The sequence below is a fragment of the Apodemus sylvaticus genome, chromosome 16, assembly GCF_947179515.1.
Source record: "Apodemus sylvaticus chromosome 16, mApoSyl1.1, whole genome shotgun sequence".
Taxonomy (NCBI): domain Eukaryota; kingdom Metazoa; phylum Chordata; class Mammalia; order Rodentia; family Muridae; genus Apodemus; species Apodemus sylvaticus.
The window spans coordinates 52931202-52958788 of NC_067487.1; the positions used below are offsets into that span (position 1 = coordinate 52931202).

The window sequence follows — 27587 nt, forward strand, 5'->3', positions numbered from 1 at the left end:
AGTTCCTTACTGTGTGTCCTGCAAGTATCCAGCAGTGCCCTGAAAATGCTGACTTCTAACTGAATCTCCCCACTTTCCCACTGAATCCCTGAAAGAGTTAGCATTTCAGAGAAACCATGGAGTAGGGTTTCTTCATTAAAGAACTTTACTCTCAAAGCTACAAATACTTCAAGCACACTGGAGGGAAACAAGATAAATGCTCAGAGTCGGACCCTGAATTAATAAAATTTGGAGGATGACTTATTCAATTTGGTTAATTTGGTTATTAAAGCTAATTACAACCTCTGTAGTGATGACTGCTAAGATAAAAAGCCATATCTCATATGGCACTAAACTTGACTCTGGCATTAAGAACACCCATTCAGGATGAAACCTCTCTTTAAGGAGGTTAAAAGGATGTTTCAAGCAAATTAATAAAGACTTAGGGTTTTGGGGGAAAAAAAAAGTCTCCTTCTGTAGAATGGAAATAAATTCTCTAGTTGGGGAAATGCAAGCATGAAAATCCAAGTTTTTATGAATTTCTCTCTTCCTCTGGTCGTATAGAAATCCTTGTTGAAATGAGCCAAGAACACTTAGGACCTTGTGCTAAGAGCTCCCGTCCCTCTGGGTTTGATCCTTCTCATGGCTGTAATCTGAATATTTGTAACCATCCCCGCTGCACTTGTTGACATCTTAACTCTTGGGTACTGAGAAGCTGAGCCTTTGGAGGTAATTAGACCTTGAGATCTCGTGGATAGATAGAATCAATGCCTTGTGAAAGAACCCTGGCCAAGGTGTGCCAGTGTGTTTTGTGGGGATGCCTCAGGAAGGGAAGGGTTGGTCCTTCAGGAAGGTCCAGTCACTGAATGCCGAAGTTGCTGAAACCTTGCTCTTTGGCCTCTTGTTCTCCTGGCTATGACGTGTCGTCAAGGCAACCAAATTGACTTAGGATATTCAACATGGAAATAGTAATAATTTTGGAGAGAACAACTGTAATGAGTTAATGGGATATGCTTGCAGGGTTTTAAATAATGCTCCTTGTGGCATATGGTGGGCATCTAGTAAACGGCAACTGGCTTGGTGTTTCCTTCAGTGGTAGGGACCAAATTCAGGGCCTTCTATCACAGATGTGAGCTGTTCTGTATTTCGAGCGCTACAGAAACATCATTAGAATGTGGTAGCTGGCTTTCATTTTTGGTTGTTGGTTTGGTTTGGATTTGGGTGGTTTGGTTTGGATTTGGTTTGGTTTGGTTTTAGTTTTTCCTTTGCTCTTCAGCAGTTTTGAGTATGCTGAGTGGTTCTCTCCAAACTGACCTGTTTTGAGGTTGACTTAAGCTGTTTAGATCTTTAAATTAATATTCTGCAAATCTGAGCAGGTTTTAGTAATTATTTGTTTTAAAGTTTTTTACTTTTCATCATCTTGTAACCCAGTGGCACGGATGTCAACCAGCCTTTGCCATTTGCCTACCTGTGTAAGAGTCTATTGAGTACCATCTAGTTGGTCTTCTGTGTGTCCCGTGAGGTAGCTTCTCCCCTGAGTTCCTTCTCTTCCTATGTTGTTACTCTTCAGCTTTTGGCCCCATTCGATAAATTTGTTTCATATACTGTTGCCTTGTTACTTAGTGCCTTGCTTCTGTCCTGTGTGCATGCTGTGATGAGGACCTGGATAGCCCCCCTCGCCATCTCTGAGCTTTTCTCCTTTCCCAGTACTTGCTGAGAGAAAATCAAGTTTCAGGTTTTTCATCCATTTGCCCCTATAGAGTTCCTTGAGTGAAGTTATTTATCTGACATTTAATCCAGGAGGAGGAAAGAAGTGGCTGGGGGGTGATGGAAGAGAGCAGTCCTGGGGTACTTGCTGCCCAGGTCCTCTCCCCGGCCAGGTCCTCTCCCCCGCCAGCTCACTTAGATGACTGCTTGCCCTTTTCCCAGAGGTTTGTGGTGTGATCATTGGGAGGGGGAGACGCTGCAGTGAGCTTACTCCGTCTCGGCTGACCGTGTTCTGTCTATAACTGGCAATTTGAAATTTTTAAAATGTAGATTGTAAATAAATACCTGTGGCTTAGACAAGCTGAAGCTATTTTGCTTTTTTAACTTTGTATATTTTATTTTATATTTTTAAGTTTTTAGGCTATTGTACATTGACAGTATCAGGTTCAGTAAATATGAAAGACTGTTAAGCATTGCCTTTGGGTAAAGAAAACAGCATCTGTCTTGTTCATGCCTACCTTTCTTACCCAGCTAACAGAGATTAAACAAATCACAGCTATCCACACGTGTCTTCCTAGAAAACATATTGTGAATGTTTGGGGGCATTGACATCACCTTATTTAGGAATTAATATTTTAAAATGTGTGAAATATTTGTGTTAACTACCTTTTTAAACTATGCAGAAAGCATAGCAAATTCACCATTATCTTATTTAAATTACGATGTATTTCTCTTAAATTCATCTGTCCTTTTCTTCTGAAAAGTACTAGTAAAAGTTTTATTAGTGTGTCTCTTAGCGTTCAGTGGTTATGTGGAGACTGTGAGATGGCCTAGAAAAGTGTGCTTAACGGAACGTTCTCTGAGGCAGGAGTTCGCTGGTCTGGAACTCACTGTACCACAAGTGCCCTCAAGACTTGTGAATCTCCTGCCTCAGCCTCCCGAGCGACAGCCATGTGTCATCCTGCCTGCTTTTGAGTTTTATCTGTAAACAATTTATTTTACTGACTTACATATGTGTGTGTGTGCATGTATGAGAATGTGTGTACACCCATGCATATAATTTTGGATACTAATTAATAAACATAATGCTTGAAATTCTTGTTAGGAAGCTAGGAAATTGTGTCCATAGTATAATCTTATTCTTTTATTATACAAAGATGTTCTTTGAAAGTAATTTAGATTGGGGAAAAGAATGATGTGGAATTGTATACTGCAATACCAGTGTGCACTCTGTTTCAATTGAACCCTGTGATTGTTGATGTTACTGGCTTTAATATGTAAAGTGTAATGAAACTAAGAAGGTAATGACAGAACTTGTGAAATGCATACCTTTATGTGTAACAGCTCTTTGGTCTTTAGTTTAAACTTAGACAGATTTTTTTTCTCTGGGGAACTGGCAGGCTGGTTTCCAGCTTGAAGTGACTCAGATTTTTTCTTTAGCTGTTCGTTGTAAACTTTTTATAATTTTTGAAATGTGTGTCTTTGTCCTTTTTAAACTAGGTGCTCTGTGGATGTGCATCGTTCTAAACCCCCACTGTAAGTTGGAGCAAAAGGCCAGTTGGCTAAAACAACTGAAAAAATGGAACAGTGTTGATGTCTGTCCGTGGGAAGATGGAAATCATGGCGCTGAATTACCCAACCTCACCAATGCTCTGCCTCAGGGTGCAAATGCCAGCCAAGGTGAGTCCACAGTGGTGTCCTGCCCGCTCGCCTGCTTCTCTGTGAACATGTTTGTAATGTTCACAGAGAATTCAAGGACAAGCCATGTTTCCTTTAAATGCTTGCATGTGTTTTAATTTTAACTGGGAACATTGTATGCATTTAAAAATAGTTACACAATGCAAGTAGATATGATAACATATTAGTGTGGATTAAAATGATCCACTAATGGTTTAGTTTGAATTTTACTTTTTAATTAAAAATATAGAGTAGTACAGTATTGCATTACTGTGTAAAACAGTGTTGAAAGACTTGAATGTGTTTTCTGACTCTTTTGGGCTAGTGTGTACTTAATCACTTTAGAATATAGCATAGATATGTGAACTAAGGGCCCTGTGTTCCTGTTGGCACTTGCATCAAGGAACTTCTTTATTGTGAAAAGATTGTGTAGTATATTTGGTTCCACTCAGAGGTGAACAGTGCCCTCAGTCTGAGACAACCCAGAAATGTGCCCACATGTTTCCAGAATAATCCATTATTTTATCCTGTAGTTTCAGTTTCTCTTCTGTCCTTTAAAAACAAACAACTCCTTGGCTTCACTTTTGTCTGAGATGCTGCTGAATTTTCTGGTCTTTTTCAGAATCACATTCTTAACTTAAGTCTTGGACAAATCTACTGTTAGTAATTTGTGCCAATATTCTCCAATGATTTTATGCTTGGGGGGGGATTCGAAAGTGATTTAAATCACATGATAGAAGCAGGGTTGGAATTAACAAGAGAAGGATCCAGAATCAAGCATTCTTTGCTGATCAACAGAGGAGTTGCTATTCCTAAAGAGAATGTTATACAGTATGCCGAGGTCAGATGTGATATTAGCAGTGTTTCAGTCTTTACAGTGGACGTCCACAGGGACTTGCCAATCAAAAAAGTTTCTGAGACCTAGAATGGTCGTCAGGCTGTGTTTTAACTGGAGATACTTGCCTTGGGAATTCAGTATTTGAAGTCTATCCTGTCTATATCATGCTCATGATGGTGTTATTTAATATTTAAACATACCCCTCAGATCTTTTTTTTTTTTTTTTACAAGTTGTCACATTTAATTGGTCAATGTTTATTCTTTTTATTACTAGGGAAAGGTTGTTTGATGTCTACCTAGGTGATACTGTTAATCTTCTGTTTTTATAACTGGAGGTTTTCTGAGTTTTGGTTGCTGCTATTTTAGGGGGACTGACTTTGACATCCTACACTTTGTATTTTACTTTCTAGTTCTAATGTTACGTTTAATTTAATATAAAAACTCTGTAGGCCTTAGAAACTGGGTGGCAGCTAGAGAGGTGGCTCAGTGGTTAAGGCTATGCTCTTTCAGAGGACAAGCCTTTGGTGCCCAGCACTCACATGGGAGGGAGCTTAAAGCCATCTGTAACTCTAGATTGATGATATCTAATGCCCTCTTCTGGCCTTGGTGGGTACCAGACACGTGCACGGTACATAGGCACACAGGGAGGTAAAACACCAGTATGCACTTACAGGACAGGAAGAAATGATCTAGCTTTCAGGACAGCATAATTCATTTCCCTTACAGTTTGACTTTGGCAGGATAAAGCCAGGTCTGCATTTATTCCAAATAAATGTAGGGCTTGTGTCTTTGTATCTAAAGGTACCTGCTTTTTAGCAGACACTCAGAGAGTCCTTTTTGAGTGGTTGTGAGAAGAGCCATTGCTTTTAAAGGGTGGTGGTTACCATACCTAGAACCACCACCTCAGTGTTCTCTCCAGAGAGGCTGGGGACTGAGCTGCTCAACCCGGTAGCCAAGGCATAGCACTGAGTTCCCTGTGCATCTGGGAGAGATGTGTGTGTTAGAGTGCACACACAGGCCCTCTCACCCACCATGGCTAGGGTGACTAGTTAGACTTAGTGAACAGCTTCTGGATCCTGCGCTTTCAGGAGGGCTTTTAAGGATTATAGTGAAGCCGGGGTTCGTTCCTTCCTTTTTTCCTTCCTTCCTTCCTTCCTTCCTTCCTTCCTTCCTTCCTTCCTTCCTTCCTTCCTTCCTTCCTTCCTTCCTTCCTTCCTTCCTTCTCTTATTTTCTTTCATTTTTGTTTTTTTAAAAAAAAAAATAAGAATTCTTCACTTTTTTCCCAATTTTCCCAAATTTTTTGTTACACATTCTTTATTTTTTAAATGCTTATGAGTTGGTGTGTATCGATTTTTGTGCTCATTTAAATACATTAAATACATGGTCATTTAAATACAATTTTGTGAGCATTTAGCCTTTTTTTGTGACTATCAGTTCTGTTGTCATCTTGGAGCAAACCAGTGTTGAAGGCTGTGTGCGTGTCCTCTGCTTCTCTGTGCTGCCAGGAAGCAGGAGCAGTTCAGTCAATTCTTTGATGACACCGCACTGCATGCTTGGATTAGTGTCCTAGATAGAGAGCCAGGTCGGGACCTGGAACACTGAACAGTTCACTCTCACAGCGTGGGTAATAGCAAGTTGCCATTTTGTAGACTCTTCAGTTTTAAGATTTACCTTTGTAACTTGAAGTAAAGAAAATAAATACTAAGACCACACTTTAAAATACCTAAGAAAATCCCTTAAAATTCTTTTAAAAAAAAAAAAAAGTAAAAATTTATGGAAACTTGAATTTGGGGGTATTTAATTATGAGAGGTCATTAAACTTCCCCCCCCTGGGAATGGCACATTTATCCTGCTTGACGAAAGGCAATTAGAAGTTGGGTCCATCCTTCCAGGTGTGCAGAATGGTCATCTATCTGCTGCTAGCAAGGATCCTAGTCAGGATCACAGCAGACAGTCACCCACACCTCATTATCTGTCATCTGTGCACTTCAATATGTCTTTCCTTCAGATACAGATAACTGAGTTGACATGAGACCACACCAAAGTAATGTCTTTATAGACTTATAACAGCCATTGCAAATGGCTACATTGGCTAAGCTTGTAGGAAGGGGTGCGTTTGACTCTTGGCAGTAAGTACTTGGCTGTGAGACTGTTTGTTACAAGTCATGGTGTCTCTGTTGCTGCTTAGTTTCCTCAGCAGGACAGAGCCCAGGTAGATGAGTGAGTCCACCAGGCTGCTCTCCTCAGCATAGTTGCATTCACTGTGGTTTGCCTTCTGTCTGCTCAGACAGAGGTCCAGGGACGGGAAGATAAAACCTTGCTGTAAAGGAAGCTCCTCTTTTTGCTTCCTATTTAGTTTAGTGTCAGAGAGCAGTGAAGGGGGCTGTCCTGGAGCACTATTTAAGTAATGTAAATGAAATTGCTCATTGCCTCCACTGTGCAGTGGAGACTTGTGCCACAGTTGAAGGTAATTTAGAGTTGGGGCCCAAAGGGTGGGACTTCCTGTAGTCTCTTTAGGAATTGAATAATCCAAGGAGCCGAGGTGAGAATATCCTTTATTCCCCAAACATTTCTTTTCTTCGTCAGGTCCTGAACCTTGAACCCCCTTCGGACTGTATGCTTCTGCTCTCTTGTGATGCCCCCGGCATACACTATGCTGGGGATGTCACACCAGTCATGGGACCTGCCCAGGAGTCAGGAGACAGCCTGTAGGGGCAAGGTAAGTGTGCTGGTTTGTTTTGTAGCTATGTTGTGTGGCTTTGTGAAATGTTAAACATATGCATTTATGCCCTTTGGGATATAAAGTGGCATTTAATCATTATATCCCAAGAAGCATAATAGTTTTAATTGTGCAAAACCGCACAATATAGTTAAAAAATACAACCAAAAGCACAACCCTTCCGCATATTTTTAAGGCTGACTGCATCTTCCTGAAAGGTTCCATGGCTGGTGTCGCATCTCTTGCATAGTGTTTGTGAGAGCTGTTGACCCCATCAGGGGCAGCCCAATACAGCACCTCAGAAGTGGGGAGCAGTGAGTTTTCATGTGAATTTTTTTTTTTTTTAAAGACAAGTGCCTCTTTTGAGTATATCTGGCCTGGAGACTAGACGTGACAGTTCTTTTCGCAGGATGCCTTTAACAGTAGCTTTAGTGGCTGCAGAATGTTTGTGTTTGATAAAACAAGTAAAAGTCTGGAAACTCTAGGCTAACTGCCGTCTAGCGTTTAGGATGTGAGACTGTTCATTTGCCCTCCACCCTTCTGCTTAGCGGGTGCAGGGCAGTGTGTGTGGGGGTGTTCGTGAACATCTGGCCACAGAATGGGATGACTGATTTATTCACATGTGAATAATAGCTGACACGGCTTTCTGAATTGTGGAAAAAACAGATTCATCGAACAGGCCTCATCGGACAGTGTTCACAAGAGCCATCGAGGCATGTGATCTCCACTGGCAGGATAGCCACTTGCAGCACATTATCAGCAGTGACCTATACACCAACTACTGTTACCATGACGACACTGAAAACTCCCTCTTTGACTCCCGGGGGTGGCCCCTCTGGCATGGTAAGTGGCCAAACCGGAAAGGCATTTCCATGACTTACTCCTTTGTTTAGTTTCTATAGCATTATTGGAGTGGGAGGTAGAGGACTGAGGTATTCAATGGGCGACGGATGAATGCTTGGCACAGGGGGCTGAAATTTCCATTCCAATCCAAGTTCAGAATGGTTTCCTATATCTTCTTCTATGGCACTTTGGGAGAAACATCTTACTGTAGTAGCCTGCTTTTGTGGATGGATCTGACAGTGGCCACTTTGCCCCTTTTTTGGGTTTCTGTTTGTAGAACACGTTCCTACAGCCTGTGCAAGAGTGGATGCGTTGCGTTCTCATGGGTACCCCAGAGAAGCACTGAGACTAGCAATAGCTATCGTGAACACATTACGACGACAACAGCAGAAACAGTTGGAAATGTTCCGGACTCAAAAGAAAGGTGATTATGAAGGAGAGTGTCTGTTGAAATGGGAATCTTGGTGAGCGTGGAACTTGGCTCTGCTGAAGAGATGGAGCTTGGAAAGTACAGCCATGGAAATGGCCTTCATTCACTGCTCCTAAAAATGTTTGATCATGCACTCATGTGATACGCAGCCATACATGCAATCAGACACCCATATGCATAAGCTAAAGACAAACGAAAAATTTGTTTAATTTGATAACATCTGTAAAAAAAAAAATCCAAGTTGTTTTGGTTGAATGTTGATATGGTTAAATTCGGGGAAAGCTGGAAGAAACTGAGGAGGAGGGCAACCCTGTAGGAGAACCAGCAGTCTCAATTAACCTGGACCCACCCCCACCCCGAGATCTCTCAGACACTGGACCACCAACCAGGCAGCATACACCAGCTGATATGAGGCCTCCAACACATATACAGCAGAGGACTGCCGGGTCTGGGTTCAGTCAGAGAAGATGCACCAAACCCTCAAGAGACTGGAGGCCCCAGGGAGTTTAGAGGTCAGGTGGGGTGGGAATGGGGACATCCTCATGGAGACTGGGCGGGGAGGAGGTGTGGGATGTGGAACAGTAGAAGTAGAAGGGTGGACTGGGAGGGAGAATAAAATATGAAGTTTAAAATAAATATATAAATAATTTTTTTTAAAAAAAACCTACCTAATTTTTTAAGGAGATTTTTATTTTTAAATAGCTAATGATCTGTCTGGATCATCTAAAAATGGAAGCTAGATACCTTCTTAGTGTTTTAATTCAAACACTAAGAACTCTACAGTGGCAGCCCACCTTGAATCCAGCAGCACGCCCGGGATGGGCACCCTTAGCTGATGACTACTGTCTGTGTCCAAGGTCCCTCTTCTGCAGAGGGCCTGTCTCTAAGAGCTGCTAAGATGAACCAGCTAATTCCTAGAAAGTCTGAAACAGGGCCTTGCCTACTGAACCTTTATAGCCATAATAATCTGTCTTTAGGAACTTGATATTTATTGCAATCAGAACGGAAATCTCTGTTTGGTGGGTTGGCAGGCTTGTTAGTTGTTCAAAGTCTACAAATGACATTCGATGAGCCGTCAACTGACAGGACACCTTCACCTGTCTTTATCTCAGTTGTTAGCCTTCTCATTGTGAATAAGCACCATAGTAGTAACAGCAAGGCTGTTACTGGCTCAGCTGATTGGCTGGTGAGACAGGTGCGTCTGCTTTTCCTGATTGTGCACTCGTTCCTTCTGTAAGCAAACAGGTCTTGGGATGACTTGCTCTGCTCTATTTTTTTTTTTTAATTATGAACAGTTTTAGTTACTGTTGGCTTTTGTTGTTAGTTGTATTTTTAATCCTTTATACCTGCCTTGAATACAAATAAATAATGAAAAGTTGTTGGAATGAACTGGAGGTTAGCGAGTGCTGGCTGTAACTTTTAATTTCCGTTATGATGGAACTAGTTAGTAGGAGTGTGGACTGGCACTGTCAGTCACAGTGCAAATAATTCCAGAGCTACAGTCTGAATCACAGGAAGGGCGGCGCAGAAGGGACTGGAATACCAGTGGTCTCTGTGAAGCAACTCTGCTCATCCTCCCAAAATTCATTGCTAGGCCATGTAGAAAGCATCCTGAAATCCACTTCCTCTTAACACACAGATTATGTCTGTCCCAGGGTATTTGCTTCTGAATAGTATAAAGGATAATTTTTGAACTAAGAGGATGTTTAATGTCAAAAGAATTGGCTCTCAATGATCATGTCTAGGGTTTTTTTTTTTTTCTTTTTAGAAACCATGTAAATTTTTCTGAGGAAATTTAGTTTTTAAATTCTGTTTTGTAAAATTGTTCCATTTTACTTTGTTTTACACAAGGTAAAAATGTTGAAGTACATTTGGAATCACATTGGGTTAGACTTCTGCAATTTGCCTTGGATTCAGGTGTACTGTAGCCCAGGCCTGCGCCATCTCAGATACATTCTGTGTCATCCTGCAAGCGATGAAACTTGTTTCTGGTGGTTCTTGAGTATTTTTAGGACTGTGTATCTGTCCCTGAGTTGCTGTTATTTGTCCTAATGTTTAAGTGTGTACCCTACGGTTACTTGTAAATAGACCAAGATTAGTGAGTGTAGTGTCTGAGTATTTCAGTTCCCTCTGACATAACTTGTCAGCTTTGTGATTCTGAAAGAAAATAACCTCTCCCTCTCTTTAAACATGTGTTTATTAAAAACCTCTCACGTGCCTGTAGATTTGTCTACACACAGTTCTTTTACCTGTGTACAGTTTTTTTTTCGATATAATTTATTTACATTTCAAATGATTTCCCCTTTCTAGCCCCCCCACTCCCCGAAAGTCCCGTAAGCCCCCTTCTCTTCCCCTGTCCTCCCACCCATCCCTTCCCACTTCCCCGTTCTGGTTTTGCCGAATACTGTTTCACTGAGTCTTTCCAGAACTAGGGGCTGTGTACAGTTTTTAAATCAAACATCCAGAGTTAGCTGTACCATAGAGTGAGGCTCTCCTCATACTTGCTATGCGTATGAAAGCCAGTGGCCAAAACCAAGAGAATGGTTTCTGAGGACTCTAGAGGACAACTTGAATAAGATTTCATGTTCGTTCTTATGTGCTGAGAATTAGTGATGTAAAATCAGAAGGCTTCCAAAGAAATGGTAAATTCGTGGAATGAGCCTTTGGCTAACTAGAAGTCAGTTTGTTAATCTATGCTTCAGATAACTAGATTTTATTTTCTTTTAAAAAGGTGATGTTAACTGTTTTATTTCAGTAAGCAGCTTTAAATAGCATTTTAGTAGATCAAACTGTAAAACATTTGGCAAGTTTTTTTTTTCAGCACTTTAACATGAAAAAGCTAACATTCTGTAAAGAAATGAAAAAAATTTTTTTGTCAGAATCTACCTTGTGCTATAGCTCACTCTTAACCCCTCTCCTGGGAAGGAGAGCGGCTGTGGGGTGATTGTTAACAATGCTCCTGTAGGGTTGGAGCCAAACCCAGAGCATCACTGCTCCGCTCCTTATTGAGATGACCCAGTGATTGCTGGCATGGTGACAGTGTGAAGAGCTCCCTACCACCTCTGCTGACACACTCAAGGGCACAAAGGTGGCAGGTTGATTCCCTGTCTTTCCAGCAGTATGGCAGTCCTGTGAATGTTAGGGCATGATGTTGGACACCTGACCTACACAAAGGTGGGGAGCCATTCTTGGACTTGAGTGCCATTTAGATTGATTGATTGATTGATTGAGAGATGAACCTTTACAATTCATAAGATGGACATTCTAGTGCCTTTCAGCTGATAAGTTTTTTTAAACTAACAAGTGACTTTCCATCTGAATTAATTACTAATTGTTCAGAGTGCTGCGATCACAGTCTGTATTACCCATATTTCTCTCCCTTCTTTACATTTCCCCATTCCTTTTTTAAACAGAGCTGCCCCATAAAAGCATAACCTCAGTAACCAATCTGGAAGGCTGGGTTGGACACCCCCTAGACCCCGTGGGCACGCTCTTCAGTAGCCTCATGGAAGTTTGCCACGCTGGCGATGAAGCCTTCTCTGGGTTCTCCGATTGTACAGGTAAAGCCATTGGCGTGTTCACTCTTTCCCTTTCCTAAACCCAGAATGGTGTTAGTCCATCGTCCTCTTCGAGATATGTATTAAACGGTATATTTGTTTTTATAAACTTTATATGTATTGGTGTTCGCCTGCATGTGTATCTGTATGATAATGTCGGATCCCCTGGAACTGGAGTTACAGAGTGTTGTGAGCTGGAAGAACAGTCAGGGCTCTTAACAACTGAGCCATCTTTCCAGTCCCTACAGCATGTTTTATGAAGCCATGTAGCTAACAGTGTCTGGGTTAGCATTAGTGAGAACCAGGAAGTAGGAACTCCATCCTCAGGTGGGCTTGCCCCTTGGGAACACCCTCAGAATCAACATCTGGCCGTGTTTGTCAGTGACCCAAAGTGAAGTGACTCTTCTGACACATGATCCTGCACTAAGAATTGACGTGTTCAACCTTGATTATGATAAATAAATACAGCTATGTACCATAGCTTTCAGAACCAGAATATTTAGTTGCTTTTCTTTGCATGAAAAGTGACTTAAATATATTAAGTCTAATTTAAGGGAACTATCAGATATGTTTTAAATGTTTGACACCATACAGTCCATAACAGAGATTTCTCTTTGATCTCTTGGAAATTCAAAAGCTTACGTCAGGCAGAGGTGAGGAGGGGTAAGGACTGTCCTTTGTTAGTCCTTGGATGAGATGGAACAGGTTTGGTTGTCCATCTCAGTCTCACCCTTGGTGGTTGCTTTCCTGCATTGGGGGTGACCCAAGTTCTGTCAGGAGGGTGACAGACAGGTAGGAGTCCAAATTCACGTTTCCCTGGTACTTGGACGACTAAAGTTACAATTTCACATTGACACTCCTGAACTGAGTCAAAAAAAAATGCTTTTCTGGCATTGGATGATCTTAGATAACAAAAGGACCCTGAAATTGAGTTGCATATACTGTATTCTTCATTGATCTCAGTGGAAATGTTACTATTACAGAAAAAGTATGAAAACATTTTTATGCACATCTTAAAATATATCATTATAGTCGTGTAATTTTTAACATCAACTTTTTATTATTAGCATATATTGTTTATACAGTATAATGAGTCTTATAACTCTGATGTCATGTAATTTTATTTTTGTTTAATATCTTTTCCACTCTTTAAGATCCTTAGTACCCCACAAATCCTAATCCCAGAAAGCATTCACTTTATCATCCATAGTCATGGTTTAAAATATACTAGAAAGCTTTGCATTTTAACATAAAAATTGGATGATCTGACTTTCTCAGAGTTAAGTGAATTCAGTCACCAGTACTGCTTAGAACATGTAATTTGTGCCTGTCAGTACTGAATGTAACAAGTACCCTCTTGGTGGCATTTTATAGACAACGTGGGACAGTGCAAGTCCCTGGAGTACCACCATCTGCCCGCACATAAGTTCCTAGAAGAAGGGGAGTCGTACGTAACCCTGGCTGTGGAGGCAGCCCTCATAGGGCTGGGGCAGCAGCGAATCATGCCTGATGGGCTGTACACACAAGAGAAAGTCTGCCGGAATGAGGAGCAGCTCATTTCTAAGCTTCAGGAAATCGAATTGGATGACACACTGGTGAAAATTTTTCGCAAGCAAGCAGTCTTCCTATTAGAAGGTAACGTGCTAAAGGGGTCTGGTTTGTGTACTACTAACCTTTGTTCTGTTAAGAGAACGGTGTGGATACACTGGATATGGTAGGATAGACTCACAGATCACCTAAGGTGTGGTTACTAAGAAACCTGCCAACCGACTGCAACTATATATGTTTAGGTTTTTATCACTTGATTTAGGTTGTCATATAGGATAGCTTGTTTGAAATCAGCCCCATTTGAGGTCACTTTGTAATGGGCTATTTTTATTTAGGCTATGTGGCTCCTGAGATAAATGCAGTGTTGATACTTAGTGAGATGTTCTCGGTACCAGTGTTCCTATTTGCTTGATCAAGTAAATAGAAAGTAGAAACTGATTGGCATTCCTGTAGCTTTATTGGCTCTCACAACATCTGGCCTTGCAGTGTCATGTTTAATTGCCAAGAAAGAACTCAGCTGCAGGAATGAGTGGGTTCTTCTGTTCGTTAATAATGTCACAAGGTCCATTAGGCATAGGTTCACCGAGGAAAAGGCTTCATAGAAGACCTGAAGCAACAGGGGATTTTCTTGATTTCGTAAGGTCTAGGTTTTGGTTGGCACTGTTGCTAATATAGGTTTTCTCAGAAATGTAAGTGTAATTAGTATAACATAGTATGGGCAAGTTAGTTGTCTTATTGATAGAAATCTCTTTGAGATGTGTGCTGTGATCCTGGGATTTTTCTGTGATTGGTGGTAAAATGTGTTCACATTTTATATCATGGACTGCTACATACTTTAGAGGAAATACTAATATAAGACCTCTTCAATTTTCCCAAAACTAAGCATCTATTTGAGAGATAATATTTTTTTCAAATATATTATACATTTATACATTTTAAAAGGGAAATGTTCTTAAAGCAAACCTTAATATGATTCTTCATTGGGGGCTGGGAGGAGACAAAAAATCCCATTTTAAATTTTGAAGTGTTCTCCTGTAATTTGTCATTGTTAACTGTTATTCATTTATTAATATATAAAGATGAAAGGCCTGTCCTGGATATTTTCAAGACTAATCCTGATTATTTAACTACTTTTATTTTTCAGTTTCCTACCACATAATCTCTTTTGATATCTAAACAACATCATTGGCCACAAGTCTTTTCAGTGTGGTCGTGGTTTATCCCGACTTTTGACAGTATATTGAAGTTCTGGAAGAGGACATGCAGTTTTTCAAAGCTGATAGTTAGTGTGTGGTATCTTTATCATTTACCTTTTTTCTTTTTAACTCTCTCTTTGTCTGTTATTTTTGGTTCTCGGTTTTTGTTTGTTTGTTTTTACTCTTAGCTTTCAATTAATTCACACTAATCATTTTTTTTTCTGGCCCTCTGGAGCCCAGGGGTAGCGGGGACAGGACTAGGTTGGTCACAGGAGGCTGAGGGCCATTTCCGTAAACACTAAAGACAACAGGCTCAGTCAGTGAGTCGAGGCCAGAGCTCCCGGAGTTCTCCATGCATGCATTCACAGTGGTTACAGGAGTCAGGAATGTCCTAGTAGTCCTGACACCGAGAAGAGGGGACTGTAGCCACTGTTGCTGAGACTGACTCTCCGCTGGCCGCACAGGTAGCTTAGTCACACGTTAGACAAGTACGGTTGGGAAAACTTTGTGCCAGACATCAGGGTTTTGTTATTTAGTACACTTGAATTCTGGGATTATAGTCATTATTAATCTAAAAGTGATTTTGTACTACCAGATGTGGTGTTTTACTTGTTGATTATTCATTCTGACTTTCGCTGAATAATAATAAAAAACAGATAACGTAGTGTGTTCAAAGGGAACCATTGAGGGAATGGAGAAAGCGTGAGGAAGAAGAGCAGGCTGCAGTATAGATTGCTGTAACCTGTCCTGAGGTAAAACAGAGCCAGAGGGTTCAGTCGCCTGCACACTGTACCCCCCCACACCCCCCCACACCCCACCCCAAGTGATAGCCAGGTGGTAGAGTAGCTTTTTATTTCTCACAGGGTTTTGGGAATTTACAGAGACTGGAATCCAAGACCAAGGGCTTGGCCAACTCTGCTTCTCAGGAGCGCCCTCCCTCCCTCCCTCCTTCCCTCCTTACTTGACAGAGACATAGCAAGCTATTTGACAGTCCTTCCCCCCCCCCCCCCATAAAAAGTAGTTCTTGGAGAATTTTGAATCCTCCTCACCTTCCTCCTTCAGACCCTCCCAGGTCCCTACCCACCCAACTCTTTGTCCTCTTAAAAACAAAAGCTCAAGTCTGCTTTGAACTGCTCCTATATACTCTTGGGTGTGTAAAATGTCACTGGAGCATGGTGAGCCTCCCAGCAGCCATACCCTGAAGGACATGGGGTCTACCTCTCCAAGCAACTATGAGTTGCTAATGGCTTTTTAGTTAAGGATAGAAGTAAATACTCGCCTCCTCTTCCCCCCATGCCATGCCATGCCATGCTGGAACTCTATCCGGCTTGAACTTAGCAAGTCCTCATGCATGCTGGAGTAGCTGCTGTGAGTTCCTTTCCAGACCTTTCCAGAAAGCTATTTCATTACTGTTAGCTCTCAGTCTCTCTGTCCTCTTCACAGTGGCCTCTAATCCTTGGGAGGAAGAGGTGAGATATGTATGTATGTATGTATGTATGTATGTATGTATGTCCCATCGAGGGCTGCTCATTTCAGCCCTTTATTCTTTGACCAGTTGTGAGCCACTGTTAACTGCCATCTACTTCAAAACAAAGCTTCTGTGCTGAGGGCTGAATGATGTACTAATCAATGGGTAGAATGATAGGTCATTAGGAGTTAATTAATATTAGGCTCACTTAGCTACATGGTGGTAGTAGCTTCTCCCTTGAGGGCTGTGGCTTGTGTAGGCACAGGTTCTTAGATCCAGGTTTGGTTCTGACTTGTACAGCAGGCCTTAAGTATTATCAGAGAGTGATTCTTTACTCCATGCTGTCTCTAAGATTACACCACTGGTGGGCGTATTTTGCCAGGCTGGTCATTATTGTAGCTTGAAGAGTTCATGGCAGAGTAAAAACAGCACTAATCCTGTTATTTCAGTGCACTGCTCTAGAACCTTATTTAAGCATAATTATTTCATAGAGTGTGTCTAAAATATGTTCACGTTGGGGTAGGATTTCTGCTATTTGGAGATTCGTAAATATTTAGTTTATCAGTAAGGCAACCTATTTTGTGAACAAAAGGTGCGTTGTAACACTGTATCTACTTTTCACAAATGCTGTATTACTAAGTATTTTGAAATGTCTTACAGAAATTAGTAGACTTGGCAAAATTAGAAATTCATCAGGGATTGTAATTAAGGCTAAAGTATGAATTGTCTGTGATTTTCAAAGTATTTAAATAGTGAATAACTTAATAACTTAAAAAATACTAACCTGACCCCAGACAGTGGTAGACCACACCATTAATCCCAGCACTTGGGAAGCAGAGGCAGGTGGATTTCTGAGTTGGAGACCAGCCTGATCTACAGAGTGAGTTCCAGGACAGTCAGGACTACACAGAGAAACCCTGTGTCGAAAAAAAACCAAAAAAAAAAAAAAAAAAAGGAGGAGGAGGAGGAGGAAGAAGGAGGAAGAAGGAGAAAGAAGGAGAAAGAAGAAGAAGAAGAGAAAAAATACTAACCTGAAAATTAAATTACAAAATGACTTTTAGATCATTATAGAATGATCTAGAATGTACTATACTCCTGCCCAAAACTGAGTTCAGTAAACCTGTCTCACCTTTCTTCTGAACTTCATTTCTGGCATTCTAAATTCTTTTCCAAAGTAATTTTCTCATGGAAAACAAATGTGTTGTGTTCTCTAAGCACTAGTGTCATAGCTCATAATTCTAGAAATCATGAAACAAATGTTACCCAAAGGTGACACGGAAACCAATTTATTAAACACTTTACAGTAACTAAACCTCAGAGCACTGAGTCTTGAGTGTTAGGACTAACCACTGTGGTCTCCTTTCGAGGCTGAAGCCTGGACTTCCTCTGAGATAAGCGTTTGGGGAGCTCACAGGGGACCAGTGCTGCCACCGCACCTGTCAGAATTTACTAAGAAATGAGTTTTGACAGCTTAAATGTAATTTTGCTTTCAAAATTGGCCTGCTGGAGCCCAGAAGAGTGCATTCTCATTATTTTAATGTTTTTCCTTTGCTTATAGTGAATACCAAATGAGTAACTTATTAATCACTTCATGGAATTACCATTTCTTCTTATTAGAAACAGTAGCATGCTGAGCCCTGTGCTGTGGCCTCAGTGTCCTCCCGGATGTGAGACTGGGCTCTTTTCTGGACGTGGTGGGCTGTCAGTCAAGATGGAGGGGCCATAGCCAAGCTGTGCATTGTCATATGCGACTGCTCAGTTAACATATACTAAGAAAGAACTTTGTCACGCTCTGCAGAGTGTGCTTCCGAGGGACTCTTTATGGGAGGTCCTTGTGTGAGCTCTGCTCCTGGGTTCCCTGGTTCCTGTTTTGCAGGCGAGCACTTGGGGAACTTAAAGCCTGCATTGGGTACTGTGTCCTCAGGAGCATTTTGACTAAGGATTTTTTTTCCTTTCTACTGTTAACTTAGTTCAAATTCTTAACTCTATTAGCTGTAAATTTTTATAAAGAATTTTAAATACAGTTCGTAAGGGCTGTTAGTTTGTTCTTTTGGAATGTAAACTGTATGTTCTCTTCCACAGCTGGACCATATAGTGGCTTAGGTGAGATAATCCATCGGGAGAGTGTTCCAATGCACACGTTTGCCAAGTATCTCTTCACCTCTCTCCTACCTCATGATGCTGAATTAGCATACAAAATTGCACTGAGAGCAATGCGGTACGTATCTCCAGCCCAGCCCTGCGAGGCAGTCTGCATTTCCCTTTGGGAGAAATGGTCATTAGCTGACCTCATACTCAGTCATGTCTCTTACAGGCAACAGAGAAGCTAAAGATATTATTTATTTGCTCCCTAAATTGTTGTGAGGAAATGTGTTTGCTGTGTTTTGATTTTGCTCTAAAAGGAGCGTGGTTTTCTTAGCTGCCGTTAGGCCGCGGCCCTCATAGCCTCTTCTCTTAGTGGTAGAATGTGGGAGTGAAGTAACCTGTGCTCTAGAACCAGTGTGACAATGAGGAAAGCCTTCGAATTTGAGACCCCCGCGGCAGCAGCAATACAGGAAGCCGGGCAGGATGGGTCTGGTTACAGGAGGCCTCGCTAGGCCTCCCTCAGGGTCTGTTAGTGCCACTGCTCCCGTCCCCTCCTCAGTATTTTTGATCATGGCAGTGAAAACAGTCTCTGCCAACTTACTTGTGTCTCACTTTCTTTGAAAGATTAATTCACCAAATAATTGCTTTTATCATGAATTTGCTCAAGGTTGATACTTTCTGATGTATTGTTAAGCGCCTGCTTCTAAATCTTGTATGTAACCTATTCAACCTTCAGAGCCTGAGGGAGCATGTGCCACTCTTAAAGCTGGGGCCTTCCCCTTTCGCTTTTTTAAATTATAAATCACTCTGGTGTTTATAATGGAAAGTTCGTATTATATATTATAATAATAGACTAAAGCCAAGCCCTGTAGAGATCTAAAAGCTTGAGAATGTCAGATTCCATGAGACTTTTCGTCCTTGTCTGTAATGGAAATAAGATCGGCACGTGTATCAGCCTAAGAACTACTGGTGCCACCAACATTACTCTTACATCTCTCTTGTATTTGTGTAAGGATCATGTGCTAGTCGATTATGTCATAGTTGTGCAGGGCTAGGGCAGTGTATGTGTCTGTGTGTGTATATGTGCACACACGTGTGTATACCTCTCTGACTACACTTCTCAGGGCTGGCATGTAATTCACATGCCCTTTTGACCACGGGAGAAATTAATAAAGTATTAGAGGAATCTTCTGATACTCTTGTTAATCTTTAAATTGCCAAAAAAGTAAATAAGTAACACGATCAACAGTCCCTTCCCAAAAAATTGTTTTATACCACTTGGTTTACAGTTTAGAGTACACTTTCATAAGTGGATTTAAATTCCCAATATTTTGAAGTTGAAATAGTCTTCTGGGGAGCCGGGTGGTGGTGGTGGCGCACGCCTTTAATCCCAGCACTTGGGAGACAGAGGCAGGTGAATTTCTGAGTTTGAGGCCAGCCTGGTCTACAGAGTGAGTTCCAGGACAGCCAGGGCTACACAGAGAAACCCTGTCTCAAAAAAACAAAACAAAACAAAACAAAACAAAAAAAGTCTTCTGTGGGGCAGATGTTCGCCTGTATACTTGCTCTAATCCTAAGACTTCCACTTGGAAGAAACTTAATATGATGCCGCCAGTACTGCTGCTGCTTCAGGCTGGAGCTGAAGGGTGAAGTGGCAGCTGATCTGTGTACTTGGGGCTTATGGAAAGGAATCTGCTGTCCTGATGACCGCCTGGGGTGCTAGCAGGGCACAGGGACCTGCCTTCTCCTCTGCTCTCTCTGCCCTGCTCCCGGTACCCCACAGAAGGCAAAGCACCAGATTGGCATCATGGCAGGATGCCAGGAAGCGCGGAAGGAAAAGGGAAGTGGAGCCCCGTGTGCTCCTTACACCTGAGAGAGGGGTCAAGAAAGGTCAGCTCCTCTGCTCGCCTCACCTTCCTTCCCAGGGCTGTTGACTGCTTTGTAGCAACTCAGCAAGAGTCTGGCTAGGGAGACCAGCGTTGTTCTTGAATTCTTTTAAAAGCTGAAATAACAATCCTGTGGAAATTCTCACTCCTTGCCCACCGCACTTTGTAATTTACCATCTTGATGACCCTAGATAAAAACGGAGTGAGCGGAGTGAGCGAGTCGTTTGGTGTCTCTGGGCAGACCCTGGACGGTCTCCGACTCTGAGGGCTCGCTCTTACTTCATAGTCCCTCACTGGGGGCTGGAGGAGCCCATGTGTTGACAGTTCTTAAGGCATTCCAGTTAGAACTAAGCTGCTGATCTCCTTGGTACTTTCTTTGAGAAGAGGTCACTAATGAGATTTGTTTTTGAGAATTGTTTATTGTGAACATAATTGAAGTCAGAAATCATACTAAATTCATGTTCGGTTCTGTTCAGCCTTTGGTTGATAAATGTAAGTTAACTTCAGCTTCCTGAGGTCACAGAAATAAACTCCGTCAGAACTTACAAATGTAGGCAAAGGAGCCCATTTTAGCTCCTTCCCTTTATGTTTTGACAAGTTAGGACTTTTTATCCACCGCTCTCTGTTGCAGTCTCTGTCTTAAAATATCCATTTTAATCTAGTTATTTTTTAATGCACGATAAGATTAAAAAATAGTTCACGGAGATTAAAACTCATATTTCATAATTCTTGTGTCTGGGTGTCCCTGAATGTCATGCAGTTTTCTCAGTGACGCTGCCCAGGAATGAAAAGGAACAGAGCGGTACAGTTCCCAAACCCATGCCCCACGATGCTGGCTTCCTGTGGCCAGGGTAAGGGACCAATAATGACGAGACGGTCTTCCTTCCCCTCTCATTGCAGGTTACTAGTATTGGAATCTACTGCTCCAACAGGAGACCTCTCCCGCCCCCACCACATTGCATCAGTCGTCCCCAACCGATACCCTCGCTGGTTCACTTTGAGTCACATTGAGTCCCAGCAGTGTGAGCTGGCATCCACCATGCTAACTGCAGCCAAAGGTAGTGTGATATCTGAAAACCTCATCGTTGTAGTGGTTTGCACTCTTTCCTCCCCCACCCCCAGAAGACCTTGTTATCATTGTGTTTCACTCAAATTCTCCACAGTAGCATTACTATCAAATAACTTTCAAAGAACCTTGTTAAAGATACTGACCATGCTTTACTCCTGAGGCAAATGGGTGCCGCTCGTTTGAGCCTGACGTCATCTTTCTTTATATCATGTTACCTATTGTGCAGCACCCTGCCCACAATAGAAAATACTAAATCATTGTGATTTAGAAATAGAACAAAAGATGTGGCTAGTTTTGTTGACCTTGAAATATTCACATACACAGAAGCCTGAAGAGCTGTTTGTTCTCCCATGTTGGTTGGCTCCGCTATATGTGCTTTTAGCCACTGGGGGGTGGGGGTGTGACTTGGCCAATCGTCATGTGAAGAAGCTGAGGTGAATAAACTCTCCAGTGGCTATGGGACCTTAGTCATAGCACCTGTTCCAGCTGGGAGCCTCCCAGGGAAGTGAACATGTGCTTTGTGTTTCATGTCCTTGTCCTCGGGGTTTGCCCCATGTGTGGTTGCATGGCTTTTCTCTATTTGCATTACTTCACCTACATTGGATTCCGTTTGATTTGGCTTTCCCTTGGTCCTTGTAGGCGATGTCCGGAGGCTGGAGACAGTATTAGAATCCATCCAGAAAAACATTCACTCCTCATCACACATCTTCAAGCTTGCCCAGGACGCATTTAAAATCGCAACTCTCATGGACAGTTTGCCAGACATCACTCTTTTGAAAGTGTCTCTGGAGCTGGGCCTGCAGGTACTACTGGTCCTTCCTGGGGCGCCACCAGTGTGTTGGACTCTTTGACAGCACCATCTTTGAGAGCTCTGGTCACTTTAGCTCAGCCAGATTGCAGTCCCAGCTAAGGCAGCCACACAGTTGGAATTCTCATGTGTGTTCCTCAGCTTTAAAAGCATTTTTTTCCTGGCTTATAGCTTTAAGATTTCTATTTCTCTTGTGAGTGAGTGGAAAGATACTGCCGACCAGAGACCTAAGGTTAGCGTGCAGTAAAGACTCAGTTGTAAGGGTTGACATTTCAGAGGCAGTATGAATTTTTATTGATGTTTACATTGGACAGTTCTGTCTCCTTTTTATGCACCAAGAGAACTGGGTGAAAAGATGGGGCGATCAGCCTGGTTCCTGCTTGCGATTGCTGCAGCACACTAATGCAGGGACGTTTGGAGTCCCTCAGCCTAGTAATGCTCGCCCTTACAGGGCACGCTGCAGACCAGGAACTGTGGGGACTTTGTGAAGCCTGTGCTGCCATTTGAGTTCTCACTCATTAGGAAGTAGTTATGCCCTACCTAAGCATGGGAATTCGAATGCCCTGATTACATTATTGATCGTTTTCTAAGTTATTGATTCTTCCTTTCAGTGATGTATTAATAATGTTTAGTGCAGTGGGACAAATGCATGTGCCACTGTAGCATGAGGTACTCTATAAACCAAGATGCAGAGATTGCTTTTAAATGTGGTCAGAATTCATTTTCTTAAACAAAAATTCTTGTTATTTGGCTTATTTTGTTAAAAATTGTTGAGGGTATGATGCAGAAAGGAACATTAATGTAATTTCTCTGCACTCTTGGAATTCTGGGTAAATGGCGAGTTGGTGAAAACTCACCCCCTTGCCTCATTCTTTCTAGAACCCAAGAAAGAATCCCATAGGCTCTTTCTAAGGCTTTCAGATATTAGATACGTTATGAACATACGGAGGTGAATAAGTTTATCTTGGAAATCCTTAGTAGAATGGAGGCGGGGGAGAGATCAGCAGTGCTGCCAAACATGGTTTCTTCCCATAGAGCTGCGTGACCATCACGGTCAGAGATGGAAGGAGGAACCAGAGTTACTATTCTAAAGCAATCTTTACCCATCCATGTCCCCACCATTTTTTTTTTTGATAAATTCATAAGAAACCTCAGAAATAGTGACTAAGAATACTAATGCTAGGAAAGACAAGAAAAAGCCAGACACTGCTCATTTTATCAATCCCATACTTTGACTCACACAAGAAAAGACATTGAATGGCTTTGCCAGTTACCACATGTGGCTAGTGGGCTTCCTGCCTCCCAGGACAGGGCAAGACCAGCTGGGGACGCCAAGGACAGCTCCAGATAGACTGTAGATCTTTAAATCAAGTGCTTTCTGGCCCTCTGGGAATAGAGTCTACCTAGCAGTTTACTCGGGGAGATGAATTGGGTTTTTTCCTCATTGATATAAAATTGCCTTGAAAACATTTTTGTTACCTTGCTCTTCTAGGTCATGCGAATGACACTGTCAACCCTCAATTGGCGACGTCGAGAAATGGTGCGGTGGCTGGTGACGTGTGCTACTGAAGTGGGTAGGTAACATAGGGGAGGAGCCGCACGATTGCTTGCGATCCAATTTCATCTCACAGTCTGAGAAACCCCCGTGCCCGCCCACTAGCGCATGCCAGGGACTCTGCTCCAGACCCTGCCCCTCAGATGCACAGAGCCTCTAAACTGTCAGAATGGGCAGCTCTGGCCTCTTAATTTAAATGGAGGGAGTTGGTGAATGAGCCTGGCACTCGGTTCCTATATCCACCTCATTCCTCCCAGAGAGGACAACCACCTGTGTGATCTGGATGGACTTCAAAGTGTGTGAGAAATTGTAGCTGGCCGTAAGAGAATCAACATCTGGTTGTCTGTCGGCTGTCACTTACAGAGCCCTGGAAGCCTATGGTCTCCCCTTTGCAGGACTTCAAAAAGTGCTCTGTCCCAGAAAGAGTGCAGCACAGACAGTGGCGGCCATGGCTGCTTAAACAGCCTTTCCTGTGCGCATCACAGGAGGCACAGCTCACTGAGAAGGCATTGCCTTGAGAGTCCAACGGGAGACACTGTCAGATAGCTGACTACTCCTCCTCGTGAGACGCGCTAGGTCAGCAGTGTCAGCTTGATCTCAGTATGAGAATTAGCCTTAGATTATTAAAGTGCTCTGTTGCTGAAACAATACAAAGGGCTTTTAGAAGTGCCCACACCCCTGCCGCGGGCCAGGGCCAACTGCTGCTTTGAGTAGGTGAGCTCTGAGTGCAGGCAGTTAAAACCTCTACAAGCTGTTTTCAGCGCCTGTGTCGTCTGCAGGGTCCGCTTCTTTTCACTCTCCTGAGTCTGGGTGATATTTTCTTAATCATTAGTCTTAAAGTTTTGTGTTGTGTATTTTTTAAACTTAAACATGCCACACCACATATATTAAGTCCCTATTTGTAGGAAGGTTGCCCCTTTTTTATTTTGTTGGCCTCCAGTTCTACAGTGCATGACTGACAAGAGGCCCCAGTGAAGGAGTACTCAGTAACAAACCATTGTCTGATGACAAGCAACACAATGCAAGTACCAGCCACCAAGAGGGCTGCTTCTCCATTACAGGACAGCATTTCACAGAATCACAATGCACGTAACCCTATTCTAGAAGGCTTCTCCCAGGCACATTACCTTCAGGGTTTCTGGTCTAGCTCACATTCTGTGATGGTTAACGATTCGAGCATCAATTGTGAAAGTGCAAACAGAGCCTTATCCCAACTTCCTGTTAGCAGTAACGGGGTTTGTTTCTGCTCCTTGCAGGCGTTTATGCCCTGGACAGCATCATGCAGAGCTGGTTCACACTCTTTACTCCCACGGAGGCCACGAGTATCGTTGCGACTACTGTGATGTCCAACAGCACCATAGTCCGCCTCCACCTGGACTGCCACCAACAGGAAAAGCTGGCCAGCAGTGCCCGGACGCTGGCATTGCAGTGTGCCATGAAGGACCCGCAGAACTGCGCCCTCTCTGCACTGACCCTCTGTGAAAAGGATCACATAGCTTTTGAGACGGCGTACCAAATTGTCCTCGATGCTGCGACCACCGGCATGAGCTACACCCAGCTCTTCACAATAGCACGGTACATGGAGCACCGCGGGTACCCCATGAGGGCCTACAAGCTGGCCACGCTGGCCATGACCCATCTCAACCTGAGCTACAATCAGGACACGCACCCTGCCATTAACGACGTTCTGTGGGCCTGTGCGCTCAGTCACTCCCTTGGTAAGAATGAGCTCGCAGCTATAATACCTCTGGTGGTCAAGAGCGTCAAGTGCGCGACGGTACTGTCAGACATTTTGCGCAGGTGCACCCTGACCACTCCTGGCATGGTGGGACTTCACGGAAGGAGGAACTCTGGCAAGCTCATGTCACTGGACAAAGCCCCCTTGCGGCAGCTCTTGGACGCCACGATCGGGGCCTATATCAACACAACGCACTCACGGCTCACACACATCAGTCCTCGGCACTATAGTGAGTTTATCGAGTTCCTCAGCAAGGCCCGAGAGACCTTCCTAATGGCACATGATGGACACATTCAGTTTACACAGTTTATTGACAACCTGAAACAAATCTACAAAGGCAAAAAGAAACTGATGATGTTGGTTCGGGAGAGGTTTGGTTGATAGAACTTGTATGAATGGGGTGGGGGAGGGGGCGGGAGGGGCGGTTTGTTTTTACTTGAGCCTGCCTTTGTACCCTTTTTAACTTAAAGAACAGAGCCACACCGGTATTATATGTGTATAGTTATATTGCGTTTGCAGACTAAATTGTCATGTTGTGAAAGTTTGTGTGTTTTTAAGTTTTTCCCCTTTTCTTTCCTTTTGTTTTTGATTTTTTTTTTTTTTATTGGTTTGTGTGAGAGAGGTTGAGAAGGTTTGGTTTACACTGAGTATATGTTGTCAAGTGGCGAAAGTCCACATAGCTCTCCTGTTTTCTGTATACGTTCACAGCCTCAAAAAAAAATAATTGAAATGGCTTTAAAAACCAAACAGAACACCTCCATCCTGTGATAAGTACCTCGAATGGATTCAGCTTTACTCCTTTGTAACTCATCCTCACATTCTCAGCATATTTAACAAACCGACAAAAGGAAATAGCTAGCAGTGAAAGGCTGACCGCGGCTTCGCAGTGCTGCCCGCCCAGAAGCATGGCACACGACGCTTGTGCATGTGGAAACTTAGCGACTGTCAACATACATTCTCAGGGATTTATCCAAAAAATTAAAAAAAAAAAAAGAATGAGAGCATTTATTGTACTGTATATATATTATAGTATATGTCTGAATATTGAAAATATAACATTAACTAATTTATAAAAAATATTCTATGTAATGCAAAAATACTTGAAGCTGCAGTAGCTTGGTTTTAAACAAAAACAAAAAATGGAGAGAAAACTTATCAGAAGGACTACAAGTGCGCCTTGCTTCGGGGTTGGCTCGGGCGGTGACCTTCATGCTGGGCGTTGACGCAGAGCCACCGACCGACCGACTGCGTAGTTGGACTGAGATCTATCGGGAGGATTCTATACGTATATATATCTATACAGCTTCTGTATACATATGTATATGTATACACACAGACACCAACAACCACTACACCACACATGCTTGTAACAGGCACTCGAATAAAGAGGGGCAACACACACCGGAGCAGCAAGCCTTAGCATTAAGAACATCCAGTATGCCAGAACTGGGGTTCGTGCCTCCTAGCCTAGGAAACTTAAAATATCCTTTTGACACAAAACGCAAAATGTTTTCCAAAACAATTGACATGATACATTACGCCTTTGCAGTGAGCTAATAAGCTAACGTTTGTGCACAGATAACATTATATATATTATATATCTATTCTGCATAGGTATTTTGACTTTGTGCAGGACAGAAAGTTGTGTAGGTATGACTGTTCTACTTTTCAGTTCTCTCTCTCTCTTTTTTTAATATATTTTATTTTCTCTAGAATTACCCAAACAAGAGCAGCCTTCTATCTTGCCTTTGTCTTAATGCTTTAAAATAACCAAACTGGAGATCTAACTACCAAACTGTCCATTATGTTATTGAAATACCAACCTTGGTTACAGTGCAGTGTCTTTACTTTAGCTGATGGTTCTGTAACCTTGTGCTTTTTAAAGCAACTTTATGTTTTGGTGCAAAAGTTGTCCCCGTGTCTCTTGTTCCCTTCATTAGAAAACATGCTAGACGTCTGTTTGTAGGTATTTTTGTTTAGAAGAACTATTTCATGCGCTCCATTTTATTTATTATAATAGGTAAAAAGAAAAAAAAAAGGTTGTACTTCTTCACTCATGTAAACATGCTCATGAAGTTGAAAGTAATTAAGATTTGATACACTAATATCAATTTATTTATGTAACTAAATCACTGTTTTATAAACTTGTTAATGATCAACAATTTTTGTTTTGATTAAAATTAGTTTTTTGAAAGTTGATTCTGCCTCCTTTATGGTATATCTACCTTGTTACACTTGAATTGTGTGGTTATTAACTATTACTGCATCTAAGTGTTTATAATAACAATTCTATACATTCTCCAAATATTTATGCCCTGTATTCCGGGCACTTTCTTAGGTCCTAGAGACACAGTGGCAAACAAAACAAGAGCAGTCAGTCTGCCTGGTATCGGAGACAGGTATAAATGAGAGGACCTCAAAGATTAAAAACGGGACAGTAGCTAATTGGTTTCAACTGTACAGTATAGTTCATCATCTCTCCC

The 27587-nt window shown here is 42.3% G+C and overlaps 1 protein-coding gene across 1 annotated transcript in view; it reads left to right on the forward strand.

Moving 5' to 3' along the window:
- Nucleotides 1–27270, forward strand: part of Zswim6 (zinc finger SWIM-type containing 6) — a 160199-nt gene extending 132929 nt beyond the window's left edge. The window contains exons 5-14 of the mRNA XM_052159520.1: nt 3187–3366; nt 7588–7764; nt 8042–8188; nt 11608–11754; nt 13126–13386; nt 18046–18181; nt 20835–20992; nt 21643–21806; nt 23304–23385; nt 24623–27270. Of these exons, the coding sequence (XP_052015480.1) occupies nt 3187–3366; nt 7588–7764; nt 8042–8188; nt 11608–11754; nt 13126–13386; nt 18046–18181; nt 20835–20992; nt 21643–21806; nt 23304–23385; nt 24623–25485 (2315 nt within the window). The 3' untranslated portion in view covers nt 25486–27270. The remainder of the gene's footprint in view (nt 1–3186; nt 3367–7587; nt 7765–8041; nt 8189–11607; nt 11755–13125; nt 13387–18045; nt 18182–20834; nt 20993–21642; nt 21807–23303; nt 23386–24622) is intronic.
- Nucleotides 27271–27587: the final 317 nt, after the last annotated feature.